The 20,988-nt window shown below is 47.5% G+C and overlaps 2 protein-coding genes across 3 annotated transcripts in view; both read right to left on the reverse strand.

Moving 5' to 3' along the window:
• Positions 1 to 1,525: 1,525 nt before the first annotated feature.
• Positions 1,526 to 4,635, reverse strand: LOC143712018 (uncharacterized). The gene is made up of 4 exons (XM_077204247.1): positions 4,550 to 4,635; positions 3,117 to 3,250; positions 2,816 to 2,872; positions 1,526 to 2,504 (listed from the first exon to the last, which is right to left on the reverse strand). The coding sequence occupies exons 1-4, from the start codon at positions 4,617 to 4,619 to the stop codon at positions 2,463 to 2,465; spliced, it is 303 nt and encodes a 100-aa protein (XP_077060362.1). The 5' UTR covers positions 4,620 to 4,635; the 3' UTR covers positions 1,526 to 2,462.
• A 956-nt stretch (positions 4,636 to 5,591) lies between these two features.
• Positions 5,592 to 20,988, reverse strand: part of LOC143711244 (protein FAM107B) — a 62,501-nt gene continuing 47,104 nt past the window's right edge. For both annotated transcript variants that reach the window (XM_077202570.1, XM_077202571.1), the window contains 2 exons: positions 8,787 to 8,943; positions 5,592 to 8,574 (listed from right to left, as the gene is read on the reverse strand). In XM_077202570.1, the coding sequence (XP_077058685.1) occupies positions 8,458 to 8,574; positions 8,787 to 8,943 (274 nt within the window). In that variant the 3' untranslated portion in view covers positions 5,592 to 8,457. The remainder of the gene's footprint in view (positions 8,575 to 8,786; positions 8,944 to 20,988) is intronic.

Consider the following 20,988-nt stretch of genomic DNA (forward strand, 5'->3'; position numbering starts at 1 on the left):
CAAAAGTTAATATGGTTGTTCTGTAATTTAAGTTTGTGTAAAATGTCTAAACTTTCCAAAATGTTTAAAATTGTACTGCATGTAGAATACCTTTTATATTTATAAGAGCAATTAACTAGGTGAGGGACAGATGGTACAGTCTGGTTGGTTGAAAAGAAACTAGTGTAGAACTACACTGATGGATTTACAAACATCTGTCAAGCATTTTAATATGTTTACAGCTATGTCTTGCAAGCTATATTTTCATGGCACATTTACAGGAGCAAATCGCATCCAGGTGGATTATATTTTTATTTCAGGTTTTGCATCGTTTCTTATTTTAAGGCTTATTTTAAAATGTCAGACTATTGCTTTTTGTCTCATGAAACTACTCTTACAAACCATTTATATTTCTGTTTCTCATGTGAAGAATATATAACCATCTGTTGCATTTTAGCATGTGTATAATTTGGCAGAAGGCTAGTATACATAATCTTCTCTGCTGAGTTTGTATTGCTCTTGGGCGCCAGGGTGTTCCATTTCCTCCTGAAATGTGTTCATATGGCCCCGACTTGCCCTCCTGCCTTCTGGTTCCTCAAATCACTGAAGCATTCGGTCTCCCACGGTATAGCTGACACCTCACCATGTGTACATGTCTGGCATCGCCTAGCAACCTGCCACCAGGGACGCCACACACAGATGCAAGAAGTGGTGTCAGGTGGGCCGTGTTTCTGTGAAAAAAGCTTTACCTCTCAACATTCTTAAACATTCCTGCTCAGGTAGAAGAAAGTGTCCTTGTTTGTCCCATAGAGCAGGTGCAGATATCAAAACTGAAAGTATTGCTTCCCTCTACACGATTTTCTCCTTTTTCTCTGCATGTTGAGTGGCACTCGCTGGTATTGCAGTTATGTATGAATTACAGCCATGAGGTGGCAGCACAAACACTTTAAAAACCATCTGAAGACAATTAAAACCATAGCAAATAGTTTTCCCGCCAAGCATGATGGTCAAGGTTAATGTTATTGTTAAGGCCCTTGCACACTGAGTCTGAAATTTGCGTCCGAAATTTTCGCACGTTAAAAAATAAATACGACCTCACGTTATGTCAATCACGCTTGCACACTGTCTACGAAACTTTCGTCCGTCATAAAAAAAAATTCGGATCGGGTTCGATTTTCTGCGTTTTTCGCATCCGTAGCAAGCAGTTTTAATGGTGTTTGGACAATTCAGAGCCACCGAATCACAAATACGAAAAAACGCATACGAAAATTTCGGACTCAGTGTGCAAGGGCCTTTAGTCTGCATAACACATTTAACCCTCTGGGGTCTGAACTGTTTCTGGGCCTTGGAGGTGTTTTGACATGCCCTGACATTTGTCCTGAAGTCTGATTCTTTATTCAGCACAAACTCTGCTACAATAATATGCTAGCAATATGGATGTACATGTTTGAATTTTTCTTTCATCCTGCCCACTCATTCACAAAAGAAAAACAACAACAATATATTAATTTAATATTGTTTTCTGAATTAAATGTTCCAGCAAGAATGCAGATAATGTTGTTTATTAATGTTAGCATGTCAGCAAGCTTTTGTATGTTGTCAATATAGACATTAAAACCAGAATACAAAGCAGAAAAGGGAAATATGTAATATTTGTAAATCAGTTCGTCTAATAGCATTTGCACTGAGAAAAATCAATAGGATGATCTTTTAAGAAAAGAAATTGGTAAAAATATAGTCAGCTTTCATTATTTTATGATCTACACTGTAAATGAAATACAGTATGGCTAATAATATATTATTGTATGTGTTTTGACAAGTTGACATAAACAGCAACACAGGCCTAAACATGATAGTGTTAGATGGCAATGCCCTGGTACTTTGACATATACCATGGTACTGACTGATTAGCATATTCATATACCATGGCATTTACATTTTATTGTTATGCAGTCCAAAAAATATTTTCTTTATGACAACCTTTTTGTAAAGGAAAATAAAACATGAATTGTTTTGAATCTTTACATCTGAGTCTACTGAATATATTGACCCTTTTCCCACCATAAAAAAAAGTAGTAATCTAATATGTAACATTGTAGCATTGAGTTTTTTTTAGTGAAGTTATATTGTGTTAGGTTCATTCATTATGTTTATATAGTGTATAAATACTGTCCTCTAGAATGAATAATGTCAATTTAGCACCATGATATAGTGTAATAACAGGTTGTACAGCAGCATTCTTTAAAAAGCACCAAAGTTGGCATCACCACATCTATGTTAGAATTACATGAGAAACGTATCCATCTCAGACTGAATCATAATATTCATGAATTTCTAACATCCAAAAAAACTTTAGGAGTCTATTCTCATTTTTTAAGATGATTCACTATAAGATATTATTATAGTATCTGACTTTATTCCACATTGGAGCACCTGTGCTTGTATGCGATCGTGAGTTTCCCCCAGTGAAGCGCCATATAGGGCTACATTCCTGATCCTTCTCCCTGTGGCTCAGCGTCAGGTCTCTGAGAGAAAAGAAGAAAGACGAAGTTCAGAGAAACCCCCACTGGATGGATTGAGTTACATTCTACTTTACATGTTAGTAACTGAGACATGTGAGCAAGCACTGGACTTGCAGTACAATTTCTTATCCAGGGAACATTATCCCTAAATACAGTACATGAAGTATTTGGAATTGTGATGTTTTCATCCATCCATCCATCCATCCATCCATCCATCCATCCATCCATCCATCCATCCATCCATCCATCCATCCATCCATCCATCCATCCATCCATCCATCCATCCATCCATCCATCCATCGTTGTAGTCTTACCATGTGCACCCCTACTTGAGATCCACCATTAAAGAACATCTTTGAGTTGTCCTGTTCCTGATGAGTGAAAATAGATTAGCTGTTTTAATGAGGTACTTTTCAGTTTCAAAATCAACTTAATTGATCTTACATCACATAATACATCTGTCAGTAAAACAGGGTTCAAACCCATAAGATTGTCTCACTAAAGCACCAATATTGTACAAATAAAAGGTTTGGAATGGCCGATATTCAATGTGATATCTACAGTTTAGCGGCTATAATGTAAAAAAAGATCTGGTATTAGCTGTAGTCCACTCACGTAATCTGAGTTGGCCTCCAGTAGTTCTTCTGCCTCGCTGTCTTCAGAGCTACAGCCTCCATGTTGACATCTCACCGCACGCTTCTCTCTCCCAGGCCTCAGAAAATCCACTGCGGAAGACTTCCGGAGCAGCGCTGAAACAAAACAACCCAATCAAAGCATCAGTTTATCACAGGGAATCTTCCACACGGTTGATATCTCAACCTGTTCCTTTGTCAAACCTTCCAAACGTTCAGATAACTTTTTAAATTTAGTTTGTTTTAAATTAAGTAAAAAAAAAAAAAAAAGAATTTTTCATGTTGTATTTCAAAAGACATTTGCAGCTATTGAGCAGGGATACGGGTGAGGTTAGGGACAGGTTTGGTTGTATTGGTAGGTTAAGGGTTGAGTGAAGGGTCAACAGTGTAATTATAGATGTAAGAGAAATTAATTACAGATGTACAGCAGGTATTTTTAAAATATAAGTACAATGTAAAAACATGTATGTACACCATAAATGCATTGCATCAAATTATCAATTCAAATGTTAATTAAAATTAATGTTAATACAAATATAAAAATACAGTAGTATAAATAATAGTATAAATAATAGTATACACACTCTACCAGTCAAAAGTTTTGGATCGTATGATTTTTAATGTCTTTAAAATAAGTCTCTTCTGCTCACCAAGGTTGCATATATTTGATTAGAAAAAAATTAAATATAAAAAGAGTAATATTGTGAAATATTACAATTTAAAATACCTGTTTTCTATTTGAATATATAGTAAAGTGTAATTTATTCCTGTGATCAAAGCTGAATTTTCATCATTTTCATCATTACAGTCTTCAGTGTCACATGATCCTTCAGAAATCATTCTAATATGATAATTTGATGCCCAAGAAACATTTCCCATTATTATCAATGTTGAAAACAGTTATTTCAGTACTCTTTGATATAGAAAGTTAAACAGTACCATTCAAAAGTTTGGGGTCAGTAAGAATATCTTTTTTTTTTGAGTGAAAGAAATAAAATAAATCAATACTTTAATTAATCAAGGATGAATTAAATTAATCAAAAGTTACAGTAAAGACATTTATAATGTTACAAAAGATTACATTTTTTGTATTTAATTATGCATAATTATATTTTTTATTGCATTTTTAATCAAATAAATGCAGCCTTGGTGAGCAGAATTTTCTTCTTTTTAAAACATTACAAATATTACCGATTCAAAACCTTTGACTGGTAGTGTATATATATAAACTACCTTTATTAATGATAAAAAATTGTCAATTCATTATCATAAAAAAGGAAGGAAAAGTTGGCACACCATAGCTCCAAAAATAAAAATAAACAAAATATTTATTTCATGTTCTCACAATTCATAAACAAACGGAAAAAAAAGATTAAGTAAAATAAGAAAAACCTAAAAAGGAGAAGTTTCCCATACCTGCCTCACAGATGTAGGTCACAAGCATCAGGAAGAGTAGCGTTGGTATCATCTGTCCGTGTGGCTCCATGTCTCATCTCAGCTCTGAGTTCAGATTCTGCTGCTTTTACCTCAGCTGAGACTCAAGCCCGTCCCACAGCAGAGGGGTGTGACCTTCAGCATCCATCCGGACACAGGGAACCGGCCCAAAACAGGAACGGACATTTACATAAACCAGAGCGCAGTTTAGCCAACACTGGGCAAACTACAGCACATCTTAAGATGTTATCAGAAACTATGTGAGGTAAACACTGGACACAGGGCAAGCCAGCTGCAAGAAACACACAAGAAGCTGTTGTCTTCAGATGTGTCACTGAATCTTATGCTACTCTCCGTCAATTTTAGATGTGGTGAATTGGGACACATATAGTATTATGATAACATATCATATTTAAATATAGGCTTAAAATGTCTCTGCCTATGCTTGTTTTTAAATAGTCACATTTTTGTAATAGCCGCTGGGCAAATATGAATACAATAAAACCATTGATATTAAAGCAATTTTTCAACTAAATTCTGGGGTATGTCGTTATATTTGTTTTAGATGTTATACTTTTGTACAGTTCTTAAATTATTATATCCTTTGGTCAAAATGTGATATTTTTGTATGCTAACTTTTACATTTTCGGTGTTTCATAGATCATTTTGTGTTTCATAATTGTTGTACTGTGTATATTTTGCTGACAAGTCTAATAAGCTGTTTAATAAAAGGATTCTTTGACTACACACAGCACTATATGTTCATTAAACTTTATCCGTTTCCTGGGCAATAATGTCATGGATTTTCACAATCTATGAGGGAGGAAACTATAAATACAGATTTCTATTGTATAAAAAAATCAGAAAAATCTTGTTCACTGATTATTCTCCAGATAATTAAAATTGTATTTCTTCCTTCCGTACCTTTAATATAACAAATCATTAATACATTTATTGAAATCATCAGATTAAATGCTATATGCTGAATTGCTGAATATTCTTCAAAAATGAAGGTCAGTAAGAATTTCTTTTTAGAAATTAGTATTTTTATTCATCAAGTGTGCATTAAATTGACCCGAAAGTGACAGTAAAGACATTTATATGGTTACAAAAATATATATTTCAAATAAGTGCTGTTCTATTGAATTTTTAATTCATCAAATAATTCTAAAAAAACACGGTTGTCAACATTGATAAAAATAAATGTTTCTTGAGCAGCAAATCAGCATATTAGAATGATTTCTAAAGTATCATGTTACATGCTACAAATTCAGCTTTGTTCACAGGATTAAATTACATTTCAATATATATTAAAATAGAAAACAGTTATTAGAAATTGTTATAATACTTACGGTATTTTTGCTCAAATAAATGCAGATTTGGTGAGCATAAGAGACTTTCAAAAGCATTAAAAAATCTTACCAACCATTCAAACTTTGAATGGTAGTGTAACTTTAAGGTTTTGTGTGAACAAAATATCCATTAAAAATAAAACAGAGATATTCACTGAAAGGTGATTACTAGCTTCTGTCACTGCTTTTTTACATTTAATGGCTAAATGTGCTTATCAATTGATTATAATTTTTGAAGCTTACATATTGGATTCAGATCAGTAATTAATTTGGTTTAAAATGAAAATGAATCATATTAATGATTCATAGCAGATGCATTGTGTGTTGGGCCGGTTTGCATTTGCACCTGTAGCGTCTCCCGAAAATACAGTGTTCACGTTCAGGCTGTTGTGTTGCATGTAGTTCAGGTGTGCCATCGTTCAGTTTAGGTTCACAACTGCCTCGCGTCAAACAATTTAGCCCTTGTTTACTAGAGCACAACAAATCGGATCCTGAAGATTCTTAGGGATTAAACAGATTAGAGGTGGATAGCGTGTTTTTGTGGACAAAGGGTCTTGTGATTCGGGATATAGTGTTACCTGTCCCTCTAATTAAGAAGCTATCGAGAAGCTGGATGGAGGGCAAGATGGAGAATTTCCATCAGTGGAAAAAAAACAACTCCCCCGAGGACCCACTAAAGTGAAACCGAGCATGATAACCCTGAACCGGGCCCTGTGACCTCCTGTAGCATCAAGACACTTCACTTTTAGAGCGGCTAGTTAAAATTCACAACACACATACTCACACAAACACACACACACACACACACACACACACACACACACACACACACACACACACACACACACACACACACACACACACACACACACGCACACACACACACACACGCACGCACGCACGCACGCACGCACGCACGCACAAACACACACACACACAAGCACGCACGCACGCACACACTCTCGATGCCTGGCCCTGCGGACACGGAGCTGGCGTTATCTAAATAGAACAGAGTTGAACTTGATAGCTTATTGTTAACTAGTGCATGTAGATGGTTTTCTTTGCAAGTGTGTGTTTAGCAAAAAGCTGATTTTAGGGGCGGAAATAAGGGGCACAAAATCAAAATGTACATTTATTATTACTATATTTTTTGTTTTATTTATACGAAGCATGTTTACCTTTTATTTATTGTGTAAGTTCTCTGTTTATAACAATCAAAAGGTCATGGCTAAAGCTACGAAAAAAATATAGCCCACTCTTATTTCCTTATGATTTTGACATACTGTAAGTAAATAAACACTGAATTGTACTCAAGTAACACATTGATTGTTGTATTATCCAATGGCTTTAGGGGCCAGAAAAGGCAGCAATTGCATATTATTTCAATTTTACTTTAAAACAATCTAAAACAGGGAAATAACGGAAACATGACTTATGTGAAATAAAAATAATAAAATAAATGGTCTGAGAGTGAACATATAGCACTTTAAAAATGTTTCAGTCATTAGTGCTTTGTGTTAAATTTTTCATTTGTAAATGTTTGTTTTAACAATGAAGCAGCAAATCCTTTGAAAGAAACTTCACTTTTTCTGATACGCAGGCATATTACACAACATTTCTTAAAGATTCATAAAGATTTTGAAGGAAATTCTGTGCAACATACATTGAACCACATTAACAGTCGGACAGCCCGTACTGTTGCATTACTTAAACAAAGGCACTGGAATAAGCATAAACCAGACAACTCTATTTTCACACAGGTTTAATTCTCTGACGTGTCGAATTAAATAGTTAGCTTCATGTAATGGTGCATCATTATTTTAGCCATCATTGTAGTAATTATCAATCTTTACTGGTTATGTTCTTTTTTTTTCTCAGATTAAAATCAAGGGCGATGAAGGCTGAAGACAATAGTAGTTATATTTTTATTTAAAAGTGACAAGTGCTGATTGTTAAGTGTAAGAGACAACATTTAAAATTAGGCGATGAACAAATATTTGGCGGTTTGGTAAGCAATAAGCAATTTGTCTATAATACTGATATGTTTGTCCAATTGTCGCCTTATAAATTGTTCAGCCTTTCAGTTAGAGAGAAATGGACTGTTTATTCACTCTGAAACTACACCTTGTACCTTGTTTTCACTTTTTTTATCTAATGTGACAGAACCAGAACATAGCTGTCCATCCATGCATACACACACACGCACGCACACACACATACACACACACACACACACACACACACAAGCAGCCTGGACAGTTAATCTTTAACCCATCGTGTCCAATCCAGAGCAAAAAAAAAAACAACACACTCTTTCTGGTCGCAGTCTCTTTAACCCTCTTGAGCATCAAGCTCTTCATGAAGTGAAGATGTAGCCGAAGGTTCTTTGGGTCGTGTCTTTATCTCTGTCCTCTCTGAACCTGCTCCAGAGAGCGCTGAACGTGTTGTTGGTGTGAGACAGGCAGTAGAGAAGCTCAGTGTTTAGGTCTCTATGTTACTGGCTGTGCACAAACACACATCTGGATCCAGTCTGTGTCCCTACACCTCCTTCTCTCCAGAACTTGTAAAGGACGTTCGTCTCAGGTTCTCCTTAACTTTGATGAACTCCGGGGCGCTGCAGTTGCTGTCCTCCACACTTGCTTGCTCCTTCTCCAGCTAAAGCACAAAACACACACACACATATATATATATAAATACATACATCTGTCAGGTATTTAGCGCATATTTGGTGGGTGTTTTGCAGGATATATATATATATATATATATATATATATATATATATAAGAGGGTTTAGAATGATAGATCTCTGATATACAAGAAGAGGATATTGAGCTGTATGAAATAATGTATGATTTTATGGTTTCTACCTCCTCTAGTTTCTGTTGTCTCTTGAGAAGCTCCTGTTCCAGTGGAGAGATTTTCCTCCTGGCTTCCTCCTCCTGCTTTTTCTGTTTTATCATCTGCTCTCTCTTCCTTTGCTCCAACACACGCTGCAGTTCTGGCTTGTTCTCCACACTTATACCTCTGAGGAGTTTCAAATACAATAAAAAAAAGAGAATGAAACAGAATGAACCGGAAAAATAATTAATAGAACATAATAGAATAGAGCACATTCGAAAATAAATAAAAAAGAGAAAAGAATACAATAGAAATCAGAGGAAATTAGATTAGATAAAATAAATAAAAATTATAAAATTAAATTAAAAAAATAATATTTAAAATTAAAGTAAATAAAAATAAAATACAAAAGAATAGAATAGAAAACGTCTACGGTTACGTATGTAACCCTCGTTCCCTGAGTAGGGAACGGAGACGTTACGTCGGATGACGACGAATGGGGTTTCGCTTAGAAAGCCTATCAACTTCGAGTATTACAAAACGAGCCAATGGCAAAGAAATGCCATGGGTCTGCGGAATTTGCATGGCGTAACTCCGCCCCACCTCGTGGGTATAAAAGGAGGAAGCCGGCAGCAAGCAGATATGTTTCTTCGCTGAGGAGCCAAGACTGAGCTCAGGCGATCCCCGCGGTACAGCGGAAAGTGGCAGGCAGACGTAACGTCTCCGTTCCCTACTCAGGGAACGAGGGTTACATACGTAACCGTAGACGTTCCCTTTCGTTGTCACTCCGAGTTACGTCGGATGACGACGAATGGGGTTACCAGTCTAATCACGCCACCTTCTCAGCTGTCTTCCAGTGCCCTGCGTAAATCGAGATCCCTGTCAGCCTGGACAAAGGACTCCATATAACACAGGAATACCAAGGTACACTGGGAAGCATATCCCAAGCTTAGGGGAAGTATGCAATTAATGCCAGCCCGGAGGGGGGGGGACTTAGAGAATACACATATGACCCGAAGGAAGCATATGGAAAACACTGGGGTGTCCAGCCGCAGGTGGAAAATTTCAACCCCAGGGGTGGCAAGGTGGCTTGCGAAGGGAAAGACACACGCTCAGAGAGGCTTACAGTGGAAATACACATGTGGGGGTCGCTCAGAGGAGGGACCATGCACACGGGAGGCACCTAGCCGACGCACAGGCAATAGACACTGGCGCCGACGTCAGGAGTGCTGGAGGAGCTCAGGGCTTTCGGAGAAGCTCACCTGAGGAAAATATCGCACGTATCCAGTCCGTGGAGTGGAATGGCGAGCAAGCGAAGACACCTGAGCGGGTCCGGTACTAGCTGGTTGAAGCGAGTACACGAGAGGACACAGGCTCCACTCGGAGATTATAGAATCTGGCGAATGTGTTAGGTGTCGCCCAGCCTGCAGCTCTGCAGATGTCTGTTAGCGAGGCGCCATGCGCTAGAGCCCAAGAGGACGCCACACTCCGGGTGGAGTGGGCAGTCACACCAAGGGGGCACGGTCGACCTTGCTGCTGGTAAGCCAAGGCAATGGTGTCCACTATCCAGTGAGACAACCTTGCTTGGAGAGAGCCTTTCCCTTCAGCTTCCCACCATAACAGACAAAGAGCTGGTCTGAGGTCCTGAAACACTGCGTTCTGTCTACATAGGCTCGGAGGGCGCGTACTGGACAGAGCAGTGCCAAGGCTGGGTCTGCCTCCTCCGAGGGCAGCGCTTGCAGGTTCACCACCTGGTCCCGAAAGGGAGTGGTAGGAACCTTGGGCACATATCCAGGCCGGGGTCTCAGGATCACGTGAGAGGAAGCCGGCCCAATTCCAGGCACGCTTCGTCAACGGAGAATGCGTGCAGGTCCCCAACCCTCTTGATGGAGGCCAGTGCAACCAGGAGCGCTGTCTTCATAGACAGGAACTTAAGCTCGACTGATTGCAGGGGCTCAAAGGGAGCACTCTTCAGGGCAGTTAGAACCACTGAGAGGTCCCAAGAGGGAACGAGAGGAGGACGAGGAGGATTTAGTCTCCTCGCTCCTCTCAGGAACCTGATGACCAGGTCGTGCTTCCCCACCGACTTACCTTCGATGAGGTCATGATGTGCGGCAATGGCGGCAACATAGACCTTCAGGGTGGAGGGAGACAGCCTTCGCTCCAGCCCCTGTTGAAGGAAGGAAAGCACAACACTGATCAAGCATCTCCGGGGGTCTTCTCGGTGAGAAGAGCACCAGTTGACGAAGTGGTTCCACTTCAACGCATAGACGTGTCTCGTGGACGACGCTCTAGCGGAAGTGATGGTAGCCACCACCGTTGGTGGTAGGGTACTCAAACCTGCCTCGTCCCATCCAGGAGCCACACGTGGAGGTTCCAAAGATCGGGACGAGGGTGCCATAGGGTGCCCCGTCCCTGAGAAAGAAGGTTCTTCCTCAGAGGGATCGGCCAGGGAGGTGCTGTCGCGAGGAGTACTAGTTCGGGGAACCAGGTCCGGTTGGGCCAGTAAGGGGCAACCAGAATGACCTGCTCCTCGTCCTCCCTGACCTTGCGCAAAGTGTGCGCAAGAAGGCTCACTGGGGGAAACGCATACTTGCGGCCCTGCGGCCAGCTGTGCGCCAGAGCATCCGTGCCGAGCGTGCCCTCGGTCAGGGAATAGAACTGGGCGCAATGGGTCGAGTCGTGAGAGGCAAACAGATCTATCTGCGCGTCCCCGAACTGGTCCCAAATCAGCTGAACCGACTGGGGATGGAGTCGCCATTCTCCAGGGAGGGGCTGAAGCCGTGAGAGCTCGTCGGCTGCACAGTTCAGCGCTCCGGGAATGAAGATGGCTCGAAGCGACCTCAGATGCTTCTGACTCCATAGGAGGAGGTGGCGAGCGAGTTGTGACATACGGCGGGAGCGTAGACCACCTTGATGGTTGATGTACGCCACAGTGGCGGTATTGTCTGAACGGACTAGTACGTGTTGACCCCTGAGCAACGCCCGGAAGCGGTGCAGGGCAAGGCGTACTGCCAACAACTCGAGGCAATTGACATGCCACAGCCGCTGGGGTCCTGTCCAGGAGCCCGCAGCAGCATGTCCATTGCACATGGCGCCCCAGCCCGTGGTGGAGGCATCTGTTGAGACAACAACATGCCGGGAAGCTCGTGCCAGGGGGACACCGGCCCTGAGAAAACCGAGGTTCGCCCACGGGGTGAAGAACTGACGGCAGGTCGGAGTAACTGGTACTCGGAACGTGCCGTGTTGCCATGCCCACCTCGGGACTCGGTCGCGAAGCCAAAGCTGAAGCGGTCTCATATGAAGTAATCCGAGCGGCGTGACCGCGGCTGCAGATGCCATATGCCCCAGGAGCCTCTGAAAAAGTTTCAGTGGAACCGCACTCTTGCCCTCGAATTGTCTTAGGCAAGTCAGCAGTGACTGCGCGCGCTCGCTCGTAAGCTGCGCGGACATGGCGACCGAATCGATGTCCATACCGAGAAAAGAGATCCTCTGCACGGGGCAAAGTTTGCTCTTCTCCCAGTTGACCCGAAGGCCCAGACGGGCTAGGTGCCGAAGCACTAGGTCCCTGTGTTCGCAAACCTGATCTCGAGAGTGAGCTAGGATCAGCCAGTCGTCGATATAACTCAGGATGCGAACCCCTTGTTCTCGAAGGGGAACAAGGGCCGCCTCGACGACCTTCATGAAGATGCGAGGAGACAGGGCTAGCCCGAAAGGGAGAACCGCGTACTGGTATGCCTGCCCCTCGAAAGCAAACCGGAGGAACGGTCTGTGTCGAGGAAGAATGGAGACATGAAAGTAGGCGTCCTTCAGGTCGATCGCTGCAAACCAATCCTGGGGCCGTATGCATTCGAAAACGCGTTTGGCGGTGAGCATCTTGAACGGCATCCGGTGAAGGGAGCGGTACAGCACGCGCAAGTCCAGGATTGGCCGTAACCCACCGGTCTTCTTGGGGACAATGAAGTAGGGGCTGAGAAGCCGGACCTCATCTCGGCTGGAGGGACAGTCTCGATTGCACCCTTCGCCAGCAGGGTGGCAATCTCTGCTCTCATGATAGGGGCATTGCCACCAACCAAAGTGGAGCGGACTCCCCTGAAGCGGGGAGGAGACCGTGCGAACTGAATCGCATAGCCGAGCCTGACGGTACGCACGATCCAGTGGGACAGACGGGGAAGCTCTAGCCAGGCTCCCAGGAACTGAACCAACGGGATCATGCGAGCCACAGGCGTCCCCCTGGAGGGGCAGCGAAGCGGAGTAACTGGCCCAGATGTGGACGGCATAGCGGCCCTGAGAGGGGGCACAGTTAGCAACCGCGCCCTGGCAGAGGGGGCCAGGGGAGGACCAGGCTGGTCGTCCCGCGGGGGCCTGCTCTGCCAGGGGTCTGGCGACAGAGGGGGACAGCGGCGAAGCGGTCCGTGGACGGCACGCCATGTCAACCACCTCTGGGACAGAGGGGGACGAGGAGAGCACGGCTTGTGGGCGGCGCTCTGTGACGTCCGAGAACTCTGTGCTCAGAGACGGGAGAATCAGCTCTTTGGAGAATAAGGATTCTTCCCCGGCCCTCCCCGGGGAAAGGAGCGGTCCTGCTACCAACTCCTGGAAAGAACTGAGTCCCATCTCTGAGGAGCCCAACTCAAGAGCGCCGCTTAACCCGGCGTGTAGCGGGGTGCGGGGCTGGAGAGGACTGTGGCGTCCGACCGCGGCCTCCAGAGCCGACCCGGGTGAACGGGCGGGGTGGGAGCCGCGGGGGGGCGCCCTCGGCAGTGGGCAGACGGAAGGATCTGAGCGGACGGCGGGGCCGTCGGGACAGAATCAACCTCAGTCTGCTCCATCGCCGAGGTGCCCGTCTCACGAGCGCCGCTTAACCCGGCGTGTAGCGGGGGGCGGGGCTGGAGAGGGCTGTGGCGTCCGCCCGCGGCCCCCAGAGCCGGCCCGTGAACGGGCGGGGTGGGAGCCGCGGGAGGGCACCTTCGGCGGTGGGCAGACGAGGGATCTGAGCGGACGGCGGGGCCGTCGGGACAGAATCAACCTCACTCTGCTCATGGGCGGCTGAGAGCTGTTGGGCAAGCCCTCAACCGCACCGCCGAAGAGGCCGACCTGGGATATGGGAATGTCGGACAGACTGGTCCGCGCGACATCCAGCACATCAGACAGGTTCAGCCACAGACTGGTGAGCATCACCTGACCCAGGGAGCGTACGGCCACTTTCGTCGCTCAGAGAGCAAGGTCAGTGGCGGCGCGCAGCTCAGTGAAGAGCCCTGGGTCAGTCCCGCCCTCGTGCAGGTCCATGAGCATCTGGGTCAGGTGGACCAGCAGAATGACCATGGCATGCAGTGAGGCGGCTGCCAGTCCCGTGGTGCTATAGGATCTCGCCACAAGCGTAGACGAAAAACTACAGGCCACGGGCGGGTGCTTAGGATTGCGCCGAGAAGAAGCACTCTGAGGACACATAGCATCGCAACAGAGCGTTCAGCCGGGGGAACCCCAGTGTACCCATGGGCATCGGCCCCATCGAGGGGAGGAAAGGCGGATGAGATCAGCGAGCGGTCCCGAGAAGACAAGGGGGTCTTCTTGGACTTCGAGATCTCATCATGCACGTCTGGGAAGAGAGGTATTGGGGTTTGCCGTGGACGAGGGTCGGCGGCCTTACCCAAAACCCATCGTCCCAGGAAAGCATGGTCGTCATCTCCGGATCAGACTCAGGCACAGCCGTATGCACACCGGAGGGTGGCAGCTGTGACGAGCCCTCACTTCCAGAAGACTCAAACCCACCTAGTGATGCTGCAACAGACATGGCATCTTCCTCTGTAGCTTCAACTGAAACACGCGGGCCACCAGAGGGTAGACTCGTGGGAATCAGCAGTTCACTAGCGGGCACCGTCATTGAAGAGGGGGGCTGGGGACACGGACACATAGTCGGCGCCTAGATCCAGACCGTAACCCTCAGGTCACCCTGGCCACCAGCCGAAGATCGGGGGGTGGATGAGGGGACTCTCACTCTTGCGAGTTCACCGAGTCTCGACCTATATATGACGCGATGATCACGTTCCCAGCGAGAACATGAGTCACCCACGAGCGCTGTTCAAGCATGATCAAAGCCCAAACACACTAGACAGCGCTCGTGCCCATCAGAGTCCGATACCAGTCCGCTGCAACCAGAAATGCACGGGCGAGCCGTCTTTAAAAAGACGTGCCACGTGTAAGCTCTTTTAGTGAGAGAAAACTCAAGTGTTGAAGCACCCGGGGAGAAACGCAGACTGGCAGACCACTGCAACAGATCAGCAGGAAGCACGCTCTCGCCGTAGATCGCCGTCACACCAACACTCGAGGTACTCGTTTGTAAAGCTGACAATTCAGAGATGGCTTGTGGAGAGAAGAATACACTTGGCTCCTCAGCGAAAACATATCTGCTTGCTGCCGGCTTCCTCCTTTTATACCCACGAGGTGGGGCGGAGTTACGCCATGCAAATTCCGCAGACCCATGGCATTTCTTTGCCATTGGCTCGTTTTGTAATACTCGAAGTTGATAGGCTTTCTAAGCGAAACCCCATTCGTCGTCATCCGACGTAACTCGGAGTGACAACGAAAGGGAACAATAGACACAGTAGAATGTCAAAAACTAAGATTAAAATACAACAAACAGGAAAGAAAAGGAAAGGAATAGAATAGAAAACAATATACCACATAAGAATGTAAAAAACAAAGATTAGAATATAACAAACAGAGGAAAGGAAAGGAAAGGAAAGGAATGGAATGGAATAGAATAGAAAACGTACTCGGTTACTAACGTAACCTCGGTTCTCTCTAGAGAGGGAACGAGTACTGCGTAATATCTTACGCTATGGGGAAAACCTCTTTTCCACGAGATATTGAAGCCAAAAATTATCCTTTAATTTTGATTAATGTAAAACGCTGTGCGGCAGCGTGCAGACATAGGCAAGACGGCTCGCGCGCCTATTGGCTGCCCTGCGGTCACAGCAGCAAGCCTATCGAGAGAGGCCCTGCGTGACGTGACATCCAATGGGGGTGCTTCGCGCCCATTTCGTCGCGTCCCGCCAGAATAGGCGTGGCCTTGGCCTATAAATACGCTCGACAGGCTGATACAAACTGGTTTTCAATGCTGAAGCGAACCAGCGCTGTTGTATGCACGGCAAGATACGCAGTACTCGTTCCCTCTCTAGAGAGAACCGAGGTTACGTTAGTAACTGAGTACGTTCTCTTACGAGAGTATCTCTCGTACTGCGTAATATCTTACGCTATGGGGAACACAATGTAAGACGCCGTGCGTACTGGGATCCGACACCAAAGTCCCAAGGGCAGTAGCCCGGGGCTCATATAGTGCATAATCACCGTAGACTCACAGAGAGTCGGAGAAGAGAGGCTACCAGCATCATTCCCCACGAAATAGCATCCCATAGGAGCTAGTTATGTCAACAGTATATCCCGCAGACAGGGTGAACGCGTTCAGCCTGAACTGGGCAAAAATACGGGCTATTCAACACCCATGGAGCTGTTCCATCGATCAGTGAGCGATACTCAATCAAAACTCAGCATTCTGCACCGGCGCAGCGGGACAGATAGTACTGAATTCTAGACCGACAGCAGCTTGGCCTGTAAGGCGGGAACTTCTAGGTAATAGAACCTTATAAATGTAGACGGCGAGGCCCAGCCCGCCGCCATACAGATATCATGCAAGGAAATCCCACTAGACCACGCCCACGAAGAGGCCACGCCTCTCGTAGAGTGCGCTCTGACACCCAAAGGACACTGCAGGCCCTTAGAAGTGTAAGCCAGCGCTATGGCATCGACTATCCATCTGGATAGGCTCTGTTTTGATGCGGCCAGTCCCTTGGAGCGTCCGCCAAACAAAACAAAGAGCTGCTCGGTCTGCCTGAAGACAGACGAGCGGGACACATAAGCTCTCAGCACCCTGACGGGGCAAAGGAGATTAGCATCCGCTTCCTCATTGTTCACCGGGAGGGCGCACAGGGAAATAACCTGGGCCCTGAACGGTGTGTTGAGGGATTTTGGCACGTACCCGGGCCTTGGTATGAGTATGACTTTTGAGTCATTAGGCCCAAACTCAATACAGGACGCGCTTACTGAAAGCGCTTGCAAGTCCCCCACGCGCTTCATTGAAGCAAGAGCCACAAGAAATACCGTTTTGAAAGACAGGTGCTTCATGTCTGACAAATGGATTGGCTCGAATGGGGCACCTTTCAGGGCTTCCAGAACCGTAGAAAGGTCCCACATAGGGACTGAGGGAGGTCTGGAAGGATTCAGCCTCCGAGCTCCCCTGAGGAATCGCACGACGAGGTCGTTCTTCCCCAGTGACTGGCCAGACGTCGGTTTTGCAAACGCCGCTATGGCCGCCACGTATACTTTGAGCGTGGACGGGGTTCTACCCTTATCCAGCAGCTCCTGAAGGAAGGAGAGCACTTCCGTAACCCCGCAGTCTACGGGTGAAAAGCCCTGAGCTTGACACCAGGTAGAGAACACTGACCATTTCGAGGAGTAGAGCCGTCTAGTAGACGGGGCCCTAGCCTGCGTGATCGTGTTTAACACTCCCTCCGGGAGGTTAGCGGGTACCTGTTGATGGCCCACACATGTAGGGACCATAACTCCGGGCGAGGATGCCAAATCGAGCCCTTTGCCTGAGAGAGGAGGTCTCTCCTCACCGGTATCGGCCACGGGGCAGTGCTGGCCAGCTGCATCAGGACTGGGAACCAGGTTTGGTTCGTCCATAGCGGAGCCACGAGCAGCACTGGGCATCCATTTTCCCTGATTCGATCCAGCACTTGAGGCAGGAGCGAGACGGGGGGAAAAGCATAGAGGGGGCGTCGGGGCCATACGTGGGCCAGCGCGTCCCTGCTCTTGGAGAAAAAGTTCGGACAGTGAGCGTTTTCCTGGGACGCGAACAGGTCCACCTGCGCTCTGCCGAATGTCTCCCACAGCAGTTGGATCGTCTGCGGGTGCAGTGACCATTCCCCTGCTGGGACATTGTTTCTGGACAGTCTGTCTGGTCCCAGATTCAGGTGACCAGGCACATGCGCTGCTTTCAGTGAAAGCAGGTTGTGCTGAGCCCAGCCCAGGAGGCGTTTCGTCAGCCTGTAAAGGCTTCGGGACCTGGCGCCGCCCTGGTGATTTATGTACGCCACCACTGACATGTTGTCCGACCGGACTAAGAGGTGGCGGCCTTTTATCTGGGGACAAAAACGCCTTAGCGCGTTGTCTACTGCCAGCATTTCTAGACAGTTTATGTGTAGGAGCTTCTCCCGTTCTGACCACTGGCCAAAGAACGGTCTGCCCTCGAGCAGCGCTCCCCACCCCGAGGTGGAGGCATCCGTGGACACCACCATCACACTCGAGGGAGTCCCCAGACTCACGCCTGACTGGTACCAGTCGGCTTTTTTCCAAGGTTTCAGAGCCGAGACGCATTTCCTGTCGACCCTGAGGCGAAACAGACCAGCGGCCCAAGCCCCGGGCGGAACTCGTGCTTTCAGCCATAACTGCAGTGGGCGCATGCGAAGCAGGCCCAGCTGAAGTACTGAAGATGCTGAGGCCATGAGGCCCAGCATTTTCTGAAACCGTTTGAGCTGGACTATAGAGCCGCGGCGGAAGGATTTCACGGCGCGCTGAATGTTCAGTCCTCGCTCCGGCGACAGACGTGCTGTCATAGACAGCGAGTCCATCACTGTTCCCAGGAAGGAGATTTTCTGGCTGGGAGACAGCGAACTCTTCGCGAGAGCCGCGTCCATGCACTTCGTGAATATACGGGGTGCTGGAGGCAGGCCGAACGGTAGGACTGTGTATTGATATGCCTGGCCCTCGAAGGCGAATCTCAAGAATCGCCTGTGACGTGACGCAATCTGTATTTGGAAATAGGCGTCTTTCAGATCTATTGACATGAACCAGTCTCCCTGGCGCACGTGCGCGAGGATTTTGCTGGTTGTCAGCATTTTGAACTTGCGTTTCAGAAGCGCTTTGTTCAATTGTCGCAGATCTAGAATGGGTCTGAGACCCCCGTCTATTTTCGGTACCAGAAAATATCTGCTGTATACACCCCCTTCGCTCTGAGCCTGAGATAAAGGTTCTATGGCCCCTTTGCTCAGTAGTTTCGCTATTTCGGTTCGAAGTAGATGAGATACTTCGTTGTCCACCGTGGTTTCGACACGCGCCGTGCAACGGCGGGGACGTCGAGCGAACTGTAGCGAATAGCCTCTCTTTATAGTGTTCAACACCCATTCTGATACCCCGGGAAGCATTGCCCATGCATTCGCGTCGATAGCTAGAGGCAGAATGATATCCGGGCTCTGGCCGCGGCACAGCGGCGGCTGCAGAGCTTCGGTGTGCTGAGACATGAACACTGTGTTTAAAGTGCGCGAGGCGGGGGGCGCGCCGATCACGGCAGGCAGGCTGTTCGCACTCGCATTCTCTATGACAAATTGTGGAGAGAGAACGAGCGGGACAAACCCCGTAGGGTTCAGCGTGTCTGTGAGTGAATGTGGGCGCGGGACAGCGGGCACATTTACTGCACTGAAAACACCGTCGGCTTGCGTTGACTGAATATGTGTTGGTTTTGTTTTTACAGAAACCGTGGGACACGCACTGTGTAGTGTTTGTGGGCACTGTGTCGTGGGCACATTCACTACGTTTGCACAATCGACATGAGTCGATTTTATTTGTGCTAGCCCTGAACTGTGGCGGGCTGTGTCTGTGTGTGGGAATGGGCACTGTGACGTGGGCATTCTTACAACACTCATAACACCATCGGCTATGGCCGGGACACCAGTAAATACACTCTTGATTGGATTTATCTGGGTAGCCGTAAAAACGGCTGTTGTGTGCAGGCAAGCGGGCAAATGAACCGACTTGTTGACTGCTAAATACACTGGAACAGTCACATCGCATGGAACTGGACGAGCGAAATGTTTCGGTGAAAATCCGGCCGCAGCGAGATTTGAACACCGTCGCTTTCCTAGGATGGCTAGGAAGGCTTTGAGACCTCGGGCTTGATCTCAAACCTCGGCCGGGGCCCGCGCTGAGGGGGGCGGCGTCCAGCAGAGCGAGAGCGCGGTCTCTGTTCTCGGGCCATGGAGGCGCTGAGAAGCGGTGGCGGGTGGTGCAGGCTGTGGCTGTGAGCTACGGGCAGACGGCTGTTTCGAGCGACCTGCTGCGGAGCTAGAGCGCTTCGGGAGGAAGTGCTTCATAGCCTGCAATGTCTTCTGAACCTCCTGGAATCTGTCCGCGAAATCTTTGACGGCAGATCCAAAGAGGCCCACTGGCGAAATGGGCGTGTCGAGAAACACAGAGCGCTCCGAATCCGTCATTTCAGACAGCGTTAGCCATAGGTGTCTCTCAGCCACGGTGAGAGAGGCCATGTTCCGCCCAACGGCCTGTGCAGCAGATTTAGGTCTGTAGCGCTCCTTAAATCCGCAACGCTGATCGATCCCACGCCTTCCTCGTCCATTTTTCGGAGAAGGTCGGCCTGGAAGATCTGCAGGATGGCCATTGTGTGTAGCGCCGACACAGCTTGCCCGGCGGCGGTGTAAGCGCGACCGTGCATGGCTGACGTCACTCGGCAGGCTTTAGATGGCAACACCGTCTGTGCTCGCCGTCCAGCAGAGGGCGGGCAGAGATGTGATGCTACCGCTGCTTCCACAGGAGGAAGAGAAAGGTACCCTCTGTCTTTCGCACCGTCCACAGTGGAGAATGCAGCAGAGACAGATGTACGCATTCTGGCCGAGAAGGGGGCGTTCCAAGACCTCGCGACTTCTTCGTGAAGCTCAGGAAGAAAAGGCGCGGGTCTGGACTGTGATGGGGCGTGGTCCTTCTTGAGGAAACATCCATCCAGTCGGTTGCGCGGGGGTTGCGCGGGCGCCTCCCAGTCGAGGCCGAGGTTGTCGACGGCTTGAGAGAGCAGACGCATCAACTCAGACTCAATGCCCGCTCTTTTCCCGGAAGGCTCGCGAACAGCGGAGGGGAGGTCCACAGAGCTCGCCCAATCTTCGCTGTCCGACGTCAGGATAGAACAAGCCTCGGCTGTTTCGTCGATCTCAATGGCGGAAGCGGTGGCAGACGGCGGCCGCTGTCCATCGGTGAGTGACTCGAGCGATGCCGGCGAAGCTAGCGGGCGAACCGGCGAGCTTAGGCGGGCAGGAGAGGGCTCGGGAACGCGCTGAGCGCGGCGCTTTTTACGGCGCGGCGTCGCAGCGGGTTGAAGTGCAGGCT

The sequence above is a fragment of the Siphateles boraxobius genome, unplaced genomic scaffold (genome assembly GCF_051911475.1).
Source record: "Siphateles boraxobius isolate OS27281-9 unplaced genomic scaffold, OSU_SipBor_1 5, whole genome shotgun sequence".
Taxonomy (NCBI): Eukaryota; Metazoa; Chordata; class Actinopteri; order Cypriniformes; family Leuciscidae; genus Siphateles; species Siphateles boraxobius.